The 13,093-nt window shown below is 36.7% G+C and overlaps 1 protein-coding gene across 6 annotated transcripts in view; it reads left to right on the top strand.

Annotated features, from left to right (window-relative positions):
• Window positions 1–13,093, top strand: part of CPNE3 (copine 3) — a 49,660-nt gene that overhangs the window by 15,770 nt on the left and 20,797 nt on the right. For all 6 annotated transcript variants that reach the window (XM_069600666.1, XM_069600665.1, XM_069600667.1 and 3 more), the window contains 5 exons: window positions 391–465; window positions 1,702–1,773; window positions 6,391–6,474; window positions 8,167–8,256; window positions 12,584–12,682. In XM_069600666.1, coding sequence (XP_069456767.1) covers window positions 391–465; window positions 1,702–1,773; window positions 6,391–6,474; window positions 8,167–8,256; window positions 12,584–12,682 — 420 coding nt within the window. The remainder of the gene's footprint in view (window positions 1–390; window positions 466–1,701; window positions 1,774–6,390; window positions 6,475–8,166; window positions 8,257–12,583; window positions 12,683–13,093) is intronic.

The raw sequence follows: 13,093 nt of genomic DNA, 5'->3' as shown, positions 1-13,093 counted from the left end.
TTATGAGGATTATACATTGAAGTTATGTGTCAGTTGAAAAATTGACAGGAAACCCTTGTTACCTATAGGGGTTTTGTTTCAGCTTAGTGATTTGTATATGTCATGAGGATCTTGCCCTCTTTTTTCTTTACAAGGAAGAATTTGAAGTGGTTGATAAAGAAACTAGTGGTTTGGGGAGATTTTATCCGCCAGGATTGGCTCCTTGGAAGTTTTTTCCATTTGGGTGCAGATGCATTTTGTAATCTCCAAATCTTTAAGGAATGAACTTAATGTTTCCATTTCTAATAACTTTGTATACTTTATTCTCAACCGTCTTTTGAAAACTGTTTAGTTTAAGCATTCACATGTTGAAGTGAAATAGCTCTTTGTATCACTTTCCGGTTTTAACAGATTGTTTCCAGTAAGAAGCTAACCCGACCACTGGTGCTTAAAAATGGCAGACCTGCAGGAAAAGGGAGCATTACGGTAAAATAAGATCCTTTAAAATACAAGTCTTTTGCCTCCTGAGATTTAGCACAAGTGGACAAGCTGAGACTGTGTATATCAGACAGAGATTCTACAGTAGGCGTTATCGTTTGATCCTGAATGTCGCCCTCCACCCTCCCTTGACTTGCCTTAGAGTGATCGCAAATGGAAACTGTGCTGTGCCTAAAAGAAAGTCACACACACCGTGGTAATGCTTGCTTCTTCCTGATGGAAGCATCAATTCCCAGAGTAGGAAGAAATTACTTAATAATGTGAATGGATCAATTTGGCTCTCAGCAAATCAAACATAGGCCCCTCGGCATGACAGAAACTTTCCATAGTGGTTTTGATTCCTGAATGATCTTGTAGTATGACGTGGCCATTGAACCGCTCAGTTCTTAACTGTGTTTTTGTGTGTGTGCGTGTGCACTTTGCTATCCGTCCTCTTAGCTAAATTTTTCCTTGCTGATTGCTGGACCTGGGCAAGTGAATATATGCATTATCTTATTTTAGATTTCAAATTATATAGTGCCATGCTTTTAAATGTTCTAAATGTTCTAGAGTTGCTGTCCAGGTAGTCACAGCTGTCTGAAGAGACAGCTGTCTTGCTTTAGCTCTGCCTGGGAATGGGAGGCTGAGAGAGTCGTGTTTCAGGATTATTGCAGTTATCAAACACATTTCTCTGAGTAGTTGTTTGCTCTAGTTTAGATGCCAAAGAATGTCCAGTCTGTTGGGGGTGTTGACTTCTATGTGGGGAACAGAGATCATTGCAAGTAGGTAGCGTTATGGCTTTTGAGGCCATCACAGCCTAGAATTTGTTTTTGAGTAGAGTGAGTCTTTCAGTTACCTTGGATGAAAAATATGGAGCTGATATTTGAATGTGTAATGTTCTCTAGGTGTAACTTACCCATGCTTCTCCATCTCTGGAGAACTCTCACCAGTGCTGTGCAGGGCTTTGATTTTTTCCATCAGAAGAAGGAAGATCCAGTTTCGGCAACAACATTAAAAAGACAGTTGCATAATGTAAATTAGGCATATTTTGGAAATATATTTATTTCACATGCATAAAGGAAATAATGACAATTCTTTCTTAATAGTACCATTTTGTTACTTATTTTAGACTATACAATGTTAGTGTAGACTTTGTATACTATTAGATAACAGACTAAATCAGTACTTCGTGACTGTATCAGAATCCCCAAAACATTTTCTTTTACTTACCTTGTCTACTCATAGATTTCAGCTGAAGAAATAAAGGATAACAGAATTGTCTTGTTTGAAATGGAAGCAAGAAAACTGGATAATAAGGTAGGTGGGTGATGCAGATTTCAACAAGGATATCATCTTTTTTCCCCCCTCACATTGGTTACTTTTTGAGAAAATAATAATGCAATTAATATTATGAACTCTATCATCTAAACATCAGTTGGAGTATTAGTTCCAAACTCTATTTTCTATATGGATGCATATTTAAGAAGAAGATATTTCTCTTTACCTCTTTCCCCTGGATGTAACCAAAGAGTTTGTATAGCTTAAAAGAAGAGTTAATACAAACATTAACGTTATTGTAAGAGATATTTTAGAGTGTATTTGAATTACTTAAAGAAAAAAGCTAAAATTCCATGCTTTATTGATTAGATTTTCCTCTTTGGGGCTTCTCAGGTGGCGCTAGTGGTAAAGAACCTGCCTGCCAGTGCAGGAGACATAAGAGTCATGGGTTCGATCCTTGGGTCTGGAAGATTCCCTTGGAAGAGGGCTTGGCAATCCACTCCAGTATTCTTGCCTGGAGAATTCCCATGGACAGAGGAGCCTGGCAGGCTTCAGTCCATAGAGTCTCAAAGAATTGGACTGACTGAAGCACAGATATTGAATCAAAATTCAGCAAAGCCTTTTCTTTTGGAGAAGAGAAAGGCTACTCAATCCGGGTATTCTGGCCTGGAGAATTCCATGGACTGCATGGTCCACGGGGTCGCAAAGAGTTGGACACGACTGAGCAACTTTCACTTTCACTTTCCTCTCTGCATTCAAAATTTAGGATGAATACTAATAAGAACACTTAAGTGTAGTGTATACCTTGGATTGGAATAATTCTTTGAGTGACTTTTGTTTGTAATTCTATAATGCAATCAATATTCTTTATCATTTTCATCTACCTTACAATGCAGTTTGCAAATATCTTAGACCAGCCAGATATCCTTAGACCTAGCTAGTTATCTTTAAAAAAATATTTTGGAAAAATGTAAACATACACAAAAATAGATATAGAAATATCTATCTAAAATATCTAAAAAATCTATCAAAAATAGATAGTATTTCTAAAAAATTCCGTGTTCCCACCACCTATCTTTAAAAATGTTACAACTCATGACCAATTTTATCTCATCCCTACCCTGTCTACTTTCTCTCCTCCCAGACAGCATATCATTGCATCCGTAAATGTAGATGTATCTCTAAAGACTTTTAAAATAATACAGTTGCTTAATGTGTCTCTTACATTTTTTTAACCTTTACGTTCTCCCCTTCCCTTTCTGTCTCTATTGCTCTCTTGTTTCCTCTCTCTCCCTCTGTCCTATCCATCCATCCATGGATTTATTCAATAAATTGACTCCTTTGTCCTATAGAAGTTTTCACACACAGTATACGCTAGTTAAATCCCTGTGATGTCATGTAATATGTTTGTTTCTCCATATTTTATTTCCTGATTTCTATCAGCTGAAATTGAATCTAGAGGTATGATCTCGTGGCATTTTGAATTGGTATGAGTTTCATAGGTGGTGACACTAATTCCATCAAGAGGCTCACATTGTCAAGTTCTGTTTTTTGGGGTATTAGTGACCATTGATGATAACTACCTAAACATACTATTTTATTAAGAGCCTTCCTGCTGCTGCTGCTAAGTCACTTCAGTCATGTCCGACTCTGTGCGACCCCATAGACGGCAGCCCACCAGGCTCCCCCGTCCCTGGGATTCTCCAGGCAAGAACACTGGAGTGGGTTGCCGTTTCCTTCTCCAATGCATGAAAGTGAAAAGTGAAAGTGAAGTCGCTCAGTCGTATCCGACTCTTAGCGATCCCCATGGACTGCAGCCTACCAGGCTCCTCCGTCCATGGGATTTTCCAGGCAAGGGTACTGGAGTGGGCTGCCATTGCCTTCTCTGATTAAGGGCCTTAAAATATTGTTATTCTCATGCTGTCATTGCTGCTTCTTTTATTACCGAGAATACTTCTCTAGAGAGAAGTATCTTTCTTCACATTAGGCATTTATTTATTCCAAGATAGTTTGTCCAGAAAAGGCAAGCTGAAGTGTTTGATTTTTTTTTTATATTTACTATTTTTTAGAAGAATAAATTTCTGTAAACTTGACTTTTACAGAAGAGCTTAAATTTTTTTTTTTTTTAGTATTTCTAGGAACTCTATTAATCTTATTGATGCTTAAAGTGTCCCAAGTTTGACCTATGGGAGGGAACCTATTTAAGTTTGTTCCTGAGCCATTTGGCACAGTCTCAGAAGTCTTTGGCTAGCTTCTTGCTTTGTGGCATGACAGATGTTCCATGCTTATTTTATCTAATTTCTGCCCCAGATTGGCAGGTTAAAGGGAGCCTTTCTATGGTGAGTCCACGATGTGGTACTAGGGGTGTTTAATGTTTATTGATTGCTGTTGCTCATTCTTTCTAGGACTTTTCAGTAGATAGCTATAGGAAAGTCTTTTCTTTTTTAAGGAAAACTAAATCGTAAACTTGTATAACAAATTCCAATTCAAATGTAAAATTACAAGGCTGTTATTTCTTTAATTCTGTAGTTGCACCTCTTTTTACATATGTCAAATGTTGATTCATAAGGAAACTAACATAACTGCTTATGTTTTGCCCTATATAATATCTAACAGTTTAAAAATACAAATATACATGTTACAGCAAAAATATTTTTACTGACAATAGCTTGAACTTTCTTTGAAGTGTTTTTTTTGCCTTTAGGGTTATATATTCCACTTGAATTATACGAATTTAATTCCTGGGTTTTAAAGGAATAATTGTTCTCTGAGTGGTTATGCTGTAACATTAACACATAATCAGATTTTGCTTTTGATATTTAGAGATTGCTTTAAATTTTTTTTGGTTTAATTTTGCTTTATAGTCATGTATAAGATGGTTCCAAAGCTAACAGAAAACAAGGTATATTCAAGAAATTTAGCTTCTTTCCCTGTCCACGCTGCAGTATTTTCTCTTGCTGTATTTTATTCATTTGTAAAACTTACATTTAATGGCTTAATCCTTCATTTTCCAAAAAACTAAGGGGTTTTTTTGGTGTGTATGTACACGTGTGTCTCTCTGTGTCTCTCTGTGTATATATAAATGTACAAATAGATAGATATGGATGTATATGTCATATAGGTAGATATGAGTGTGCACGCCTATGTGTATGTATATATTTACATTTCCATACCCTAGCCCAGCCCCAGTCTTTGATTAAGTGAAGCATGATATATTAACATCACGCATGCATTTCTCTGCCTTGCTCTTTTGACTTAACTCATCCTGGAGGTCAGAGTCAGGGACTTCTACTTCTTATTTTAGCTCTTCTGTTGACAGCTTCATGAACTGTCAAGCAGGGTCTGTTTTTTGACCTTCAATATGGTAGTAATGATATTCTCCCTTTCTCAAAAGATTATCTCCAAGATAAAAAAGACAGAGGATGTTCATGTGCTTTTGGGAAAGTTAGCTTCTCTGGGTATAATATTGTTCCTAGTTTTATAAAATGGAGCATAGAGAGGCTTATTACATTGCTTAAATTCTTCTTAGAGAGAAGGTTAAATTTTAAAAGTTCTGTGTAGTCTTTGTGTTTTTATTTTTGACTATGAGGGATGTGTTCCTTTCCTAACATTAAAGTATGCCGAGGAGGGAAATAATATCTTAGTTCTTAATTTAATATTGAAGTAAATTCAGTACTGAAACAAATCTTCAGTTTAGGAACATATGTGCATGCATTCCTGTGGGCTTAACAGATGTCCTTTCACTTTCACAAATAATAAGTAATATATGCTAAGGCAGATAGAAGTTTCAAAATGAAGATAAATAAAAATGAGAAGGTAAAGTCATCTGCAATCTTACTATCTGAGTTTTACCTTTGTACATCTTTCCAGAATTTTATGTCCCTGTGGAAGAGCATCTGTGTGTGTATGTGGGTAAGATGGCGCTAAGGAGACGTTTGGACACTCACTGTGCTCGCGTGTTGCACAGGAGAGCTGTGCCTGGTGAATCACAGAGGAAATAGAGCACATCTTGTGCCCTCCCAGCACTTCTGTTGTGCGCTTCATGTGTCTCCTTGTCTGTGCTCCCTTGCGTTTGTGCAAAGAAACGTGTGGGATTGCCAAACGGGTATTGGACATAGCAGGGTAAGATGTGAAATCAAGGCTCAGATCCATCAGTTCATTAGCTGTGTGATTTTGGCAAAGTCTTTAACTCCTCTGAATCCAGTTTGTCCTGCCTCTCGTGGAGCTAGTACGACTACTGTACGGGATCATTTAGATAAAATTACTTAGTGCTGTGTGAATGAGTGAATGATACTAATAATGAAAATAAGCTAAAAGCGTCCTGGGTTGATAATGGGTTCTGTTGATCATTGTATTCTAAAGCCATCATGTGTTTTGAGATGTAAGGGTGTAAGGATAATGAGCATTTATCAGGAATGCCTTAAAAGTTCTCCTCGTAGACTTCAGCAGGTTTATGTTTGTGAGGAATGTATTGGGATTTGTATTTATTGCTGTATTGTACTATCTCTCTCTATATATGTTTATCTGTTTATATGTCTATCTGTTTATATGTTTATAGAATTAAACTTCAGGTACTAAAGACATGTAACATGTATAAAGTGTGGTTTTGCATGTTTTAGGAGGAGAATAATTGCTTTGCTTTTTATTTTAATGTAGGATCTATTTGGAAAGTCAGATCCTTACCTAGAATTCCACAAGCAGACATCTGATGGAAACTGGCTAATGGTTCATCGAACGGAGGTGAATATCTGAGTTTGAAAAGTAGGGTTGAAGTTTCCTTTGGAATTGTGATAATCTGAATTTTAAAAGTTTATGTACTTATAAAACTATTCATCTAAATTCAGACGTATATAACTGCCAGAGACACAAGGCCAGCATGCTCGTTTCTTTTTTTTTAATGAGAAAGTGCTGCTATGCTTAGTTGTTTTTTTCAATTACTTACTTTTGGCTCAGCTGGCTCTTTGCTGCTGCCCCCGGGCTTTCCGCGGTTGCAGTGAGTGGGCTCTGCTCTCTAGTGTGGTGCCCGGGCTTCTCATACTGCTGGCTTCTCCTGTGGGCTGAGGGCTCCAGGCGTGCGGGTTCAGCGGTCACGGCACTCACGGGCTTAGTTGCCCCAAGGCCTGTGGGGTGCTGCAGGAACTGAACCTGTGTCTCCTGCTCTGGCGGATGGGTTCTTCACCTCTGGGCCCCAGGGAAGTCCCTCCGCCTTATTTCCAAAATCCTGTAAAGGACACTGAAATGTATGCCAGTGTGTCCTTCCTTAGATCTACCAAATGGCCACACCAGCGCACGGGAGTGTGTTCTCTCTTGTTCACGCCCACGTCCATGACCTTTTGCCAAACTATCCTAATGTAGGCAACAGACATCGTGGCTCTTCACCTTTAACTGCTACAGGTATTTCTCAAGAACGAAGGCATTTCTCTACACCTCCATAACTGAGAGAGTTAGCGCTGATTTAGTAACGTGATTTACTATCCCGTTCATCTTCAGATCCTCCCAATTTCCCCAAACACGTTTTTTGTGTGTTTTGTATTGTTTAATGCAGGGTCCGTTCCAGGTTCACATTTTGCATTTGGCTATTATGTTCCCTAGGTGACTCAGTGGTAAAGAACCCTCCTGCCAGCGCAGGAGACACGGCTTCGATCTCTGGGTTGGGAAGATCCCCTGGAGAAGGAAATGGCAACCCGCTTCTGTATTGCCTGGGAAATCGCATAGACAGAGGTGGACTGGCTATGGTCCATGGGGTCCCAAAAGAGTTGGACACAGCTTAGTGACTAAACAACAACAAATTAGTCTTTAAGCACTAACTTATTTTATGTGAAATTGTGTTGTCAGTTGACCTTGTACTTACCCTATCCCATCTGGAATGAGCTATTTGTCTTAGGAAGCCTGATTTTTCCTTTAAGAGGGTAGGATTTGCACAGCAGGGTATGAGTGCTCATTACTGCTGAGCACTTCTAGACCTTTTCAGTGGAAATGAGAAATACGTTTGTGTGTATATGTTTATATATTACACATTAAAAAAACCTAAAATCATAAATGTATACCATTTTTCTCGTTATCAAATATAGCAAGATCCTTTCCCAACCTTTCTTATTCCATATTTGAATCTTGTGTCCTGCAGTGAAAACTCTGGTTTCCAACAAAACCAATAATCTTCTGAAATTTTTAAGTGCGTCTTGTAATGGTTGGATGTATTTCCCAGTTTTTTTTCTTTCTCAGAATGTACCTTGACTAGACAGTCCCTCACATTCTGCATATAACAGGTGTATAATATGGTCCTAGCTAGATTTTCACTGATGAAGTTGGGTGGGTGAAGAGGTGAAGAATGAACGGTGCAGTTGGTAGGAACCTGGGAAAGGCAAGAGCAGAACATTAACGATGAATGGAATGTTTTTCTAACTGGTTTTTGTTATTATTATTATTTAATAGGTTGTTAAAAACAACTTGAATCCTGTTTGGAAGCCTTTTAAGATCTCTCTTAACTCTTTGTGCTATGGAGATATGGATAAAACTATTAAGGTAATTTGAAATTTTATATATATATATCATGTACACACATACACACTCACTGCTTTTATAAATTAATTCATTGGCTAGTACTTAAAGAAAGTAAATGATGTAAGTTTGAATTTTATTTATATTTAGGAATGCTAAAATAGAAATGTTTCTGATAAGCAGTCAGTCTAAAGGAGAAGAGCCATTTTAGTGATCTGTTGACCTGTTGAATGCTTAATCAAACATTGTGGGTTTTATTTTATTCTTCATTTTTTAAAATAAAATATTTAAGTCTTCCCTACTTTTTAATAAGATTCTTTTGCTCTGTGAATAGAAATAGTTAACTGCACTCTTTGGCTTTGGTGTGTCCCTTGCAATAAAAATAGGTATTATTTTAACTGAGAACCCAGAGCTTCCTTCTGCCTTCAGCGCAGAGCGCAATAGTGGTGACATTTCCCGTCACTGATTTTCAGTTCAGTTCAGTCGCTCAGTCATGTCTGACTCTTTGCGACCCATGGACTGCAGCATGCCAGGCCTCCCTGTCCATCACCAGCTCCCGGAGCTCAGAGGAAGGTATAATTTATTATTTATATTATATTATATTATATTTATATTATATTATTTGTATTTATTTGGATGGCTTTAGTTGTAGAGTTTTTAAAGGAAAGCAAAGTAGATGCAGGGAGCTGCAGCAGATAGCTAAGAATTTTTTTAATGTTTTCACGTATAGCCAATATAGATGTATTATTTTAAAGACACTTTTATATTAGTCACTTCTTTACGTAAGATTCCCTATAAGAGCCTTTTCATGTATTGCAGAGGTCAGCAAACTGGGGTGAGTTTTTTGTTTATTTTTTTTTTCTTTTGATAATTAGCATAGTGAAAGCAGGCACGGTGATGAAGGGATCTGAGTCAAACCACAGTCCAAGGCTTGACTTAGACCTTTAACCAGCTAAGGGATCTTGAACAGGTTTTCCAACTTCCTTACTTAACTTCCTTACTTATATAATGGAGAACATAATGTCTACATAGCAAAATAAAATCAGGAATAAATTAATGTATGTGAAAAGTTTCATAAACTGTTAAACACAGTAGAAATGCTATTATTATTGAAAAACATTTCATTTCTTAGATCCATAAATTTTTTCCTCATTTTTCAGAGAATTTTAAAGATCAATATGATTTGTGTGATATTTCAAACAGCAGTGAAAATTTTGGTACAAAATAAATAGAAAAGTAGCCTTGCACATTACTTTGGTCAACTAGAAAAAATGCACAGCGTGAGAGTTTTGAGTCAAGTTTTATTGGGGACAATCTGAGGGCTGCAGAGACAGCACCTCGGAGAGCTCTGAGAAACTGTTCCAGAGAGGCAGGGGAAAGGTCAGTGTTTATGTGATTTTGGTAAAGGGGGGAATACATGCAACCAAGCACAGGTTCTCCCTAAAGGTTTCTACGAGTCTTGTGAAGCTTCTGCTGGTCATGAGAAACCATCGTGACCGTGAAGGATTTTAGTGCTTTTCTAGATATGCGGAAATGCAAGAATTGGCTTCATAAAATCAGCTCCTGAGAATATTTAACTGTCTGAAGACCTGTCCTGCCAGTTTTTCCCTGAACGTAGAGTGCCTCACTTCTGCTCTCCACCATGAACTCCTTCAGGGGCCACTGAAGGTCTGCAGCTGCAGCGTCACTTGATTTAATCCCTGTAGAGGTGATGGCAAGCCCCCACAGAGCGGGCCAATCTGTAGTTGACACTTTTTACTGTTATATTAAATCTAGACCTTTTGCTTTTCACATTAAAAGTAATAAGGCTTCATTAGATCTAAGAAGTAAGAAAGGCTAGGAAAAAAATGCTTAAACTCTGTTTGATTGTTTGTAATAATATATTAACAATGAAACAATATTTCTTAAACTTCTTTTTTTTGTGCACAGTGTCATGCTCACAGGGCTATTTTGTTATAGTAAGTAAACCGATTTTTTGAGCTTTCTGTGATGAATGTCTTCATTCTTGAAAGATTCTCCACTTGTTTTCACTATACGCCAGTTGGTTCGCCACCCCATCTCTGTCTTTCTTTCTTGAGTTCTGTATTTCTTTGCAGTCATCAGAGAGTCATCCATCACTGATTCTCTTGGTGTTTGGAAATTGCTTAGAGGTGTAGTAAAGAGTTATAGAGCAGAGAGTAGAGTCGGAATCATTGGTAATTTCTTTGCTGCAGTGTGAATGTCCCAGTGTTGCCATTCTAGCATGGATTATTATTTTCATAAAATTGTGCAAATAAGAAAAATAACCATGCATGTCTAAACTGAGAATGCATTAGTGAATGTAGTATTGTGTGATGTGTGCAGTCTTTTGCATATATACATATGCAATATGTATATATGTGTACATTTCAGGTTCACAGACTATTGAAGCTGTTGTTTAAAACAGCTAATAGTATTGGTTTTCGAATTTTTGAGAAGGGAAATTAAATGACATAAATCGTTACACCTTTTGCCTCAAACTGTATCCGAACACATGTCAGCATAATAAATGTCACATTTTCCTTTAACATCTAACATTTGTCTTTAATGGGACAACAGTGAAATTTTCTTACAAGTTTATTATAGTGAGTTATCAGGAATTACATTTTAAAAATGTTTTTGCATTCCCAGAAGTTTTGGACAGTCTAAACATGAACTGTTTTAGCTCTTCCGTAAGTTTTGTTTGAATAAAATCTTGGTCTTATCAAAGCCTGATCTTGTTGTCTTTAGGTATAAATTGGAGTTGCCTGAATGCAAATCTAAAATGCAATGTTCTGTTTTCTGTAATTTTAAAAAAAACCTCTTAAAAATGAAATTATTAAAATATTATTTTAACTTTAATTTTAATTCCTCTAGAAAATTATTGATGTCATTCATTTTCTGTCAGATAAAGGGCTTTCGGTTTAAAAATTGAGTATGAAAAAATAAAAATGAGTATCAGATATATAGATCAAGAGTTACTGACTGAAGTGCTGGAAACAAATAAAAGCACTTACTGTTACTCAGAATTGCCATTCTAGATCTAGCTTGTTTTCATTTATTGACTGTTTGATTTTTAGTCTTGAAAAATAATGAAAATATATGGAGTGAAAGACTTCCTGTTTTGATAAGCACTCAACTCACTTTTCATAGAACTGAGGAAAAAAAATCACTTTGCTTGGTGAATATATATAAATCCTGAGTGTTTTAGCTTGATGATTAATATAACTTGGTAAAGGATTATAGCATAGGGCAAATGCAAATTGCTTTTCAATTATAGGCCTTTTATCTTAAATCATAGGCTCTAGAAGTATTCAAAAGTTTCCTTGGCACAGATTTACTTTGTCGGTTACCACGCAAGATAGGTCCTTTTCTAAGACCATTAAATTCTTCTGTCTGCCTGGCATCCTCAGCAGATGCTGTGTGTAGCGCATGTAATGGATGTTTGCAGGAAGAAATGTTTGTAATTATAAAGCAGTGTAAAAGCTTAAGTTCTTTATGATCACAGTGAACACTTCCGCTTGCTAAGAGTTCACACCATGTTAATTTTCTCACTGCAATGATTATTCTGATATTCTTGTGAATATTTACACTTTGACAGCATCTGCCAACATGGAAATCAGATACTCTCAGCTCTATTCCATGTGTTTTAAGAAATAGTGAACATTTAATGGAAGGCATAGCTCAGACTGGACTTGGCCTTGTCTTATATGGAAACAGCATTGTGATGACCCAGTGTAGACACTTCCTCAGTGGGCTAAATACTGTTTTCCTGGAATTTTCCTTTTCATTGTGGGAGTTGTGATCCTCAGACTGATGCAAATCCAACTTCATTGAATCTAATTCCTAAAAGAAGCCAAGCCTCACCAGATTTCAGCTAGTGAAATACATTTTCCATAGTTATAAATCATCTAGAATTTAATTATATGATTTTTAGCTGCTTAGAATACTGACTTCCTTTCTTCCTTCAGATAGATAATGGCTTTTAGCCACTGTAAAATAGCAAAGTGAAAAGTGGATGAGAGAGAAGGTCTAATTCCGTTTCGATTTTATTAGAACTTGTAAAGGGCATATACGAGAACTGGAAACTGCTCAACATGGAATTTCAACAGTATGTGTGTTTTTCATGTGCCTGCAATCTGTCTTAGAATCTTATCCCAAGAATAGCCAGGGCTTGAAAGGGTTTCAGTATTATTCCTCTAGAAACTTGGTTCCTACTTCTCCAAGTAGGACTGTGTATTAAACATTTTCACTTATTTTAATTAAAAGTGCACTTCTTGGCAAGTCCCATTTATTGCAACCAATTCTTTTAAACAAAGTGATTTTTATATATTTTTATTATGCTTCCTTATAGGTAGAGTGTTATGATTATGACAATGATGGGTCACATGATCTCATTGGAACATTTCAAACCACAATGACAAAACTGAAAGAAGCCTCCAGAAACTCACCTGTAAGTTGCACCTTTGTTATTTTCGTATACCTTATATTTGGCCCTGTATTTGTTGCTTCATTTTTTCCTCTTGAAATAGCAAATAGCTTTCCTTGCTTTTACTCTATAATATGTAATATTCTGAAATCTGTGAATTTTGTTTAAGTAGTCAGATGATTCAAAATTCTTACTTAGGGTGAATTTACATTTATGTTTAGAAGTTTGGTTTCCTTTCACTATGGACAAATATATGTGGTTTGATTGAAAAGCCTTCGTTTTAAAGATCTTGGCATTTCATTGGCCACAATAATTAATATCTACATGAGACAAATACCAAGGCTTAAATTGTGGACATTTATTCTCCTTTTGGATCCTTTAGAAATTTGGCTTTTACCTTCTGTCCCTCTTTGACGTGTCCTTGCCCAAAGGAAG

The sequence above is a fragment of the Ovis canadensis genome, chromosome 9 (assembly GCF_042477335.2).
Source record: "Ovis canadensis isolate MfBH-ARS-UI-01 breed Bighorn chromosome 9, ARS-UI_OviCan_v2, whole genome shotgun sequence".
Lineage (NCBI taxonomy): Eukaryota > Metazoa > Chordata > Mammalia > Artiodactyla > Bovidae > Ovis > Ovis canadensis.
The sequence above is the reverse complement of the archived record's forward strand: the minus strand, read 5'-3'. Positions and strand labels throughout refer to the sequence as shown.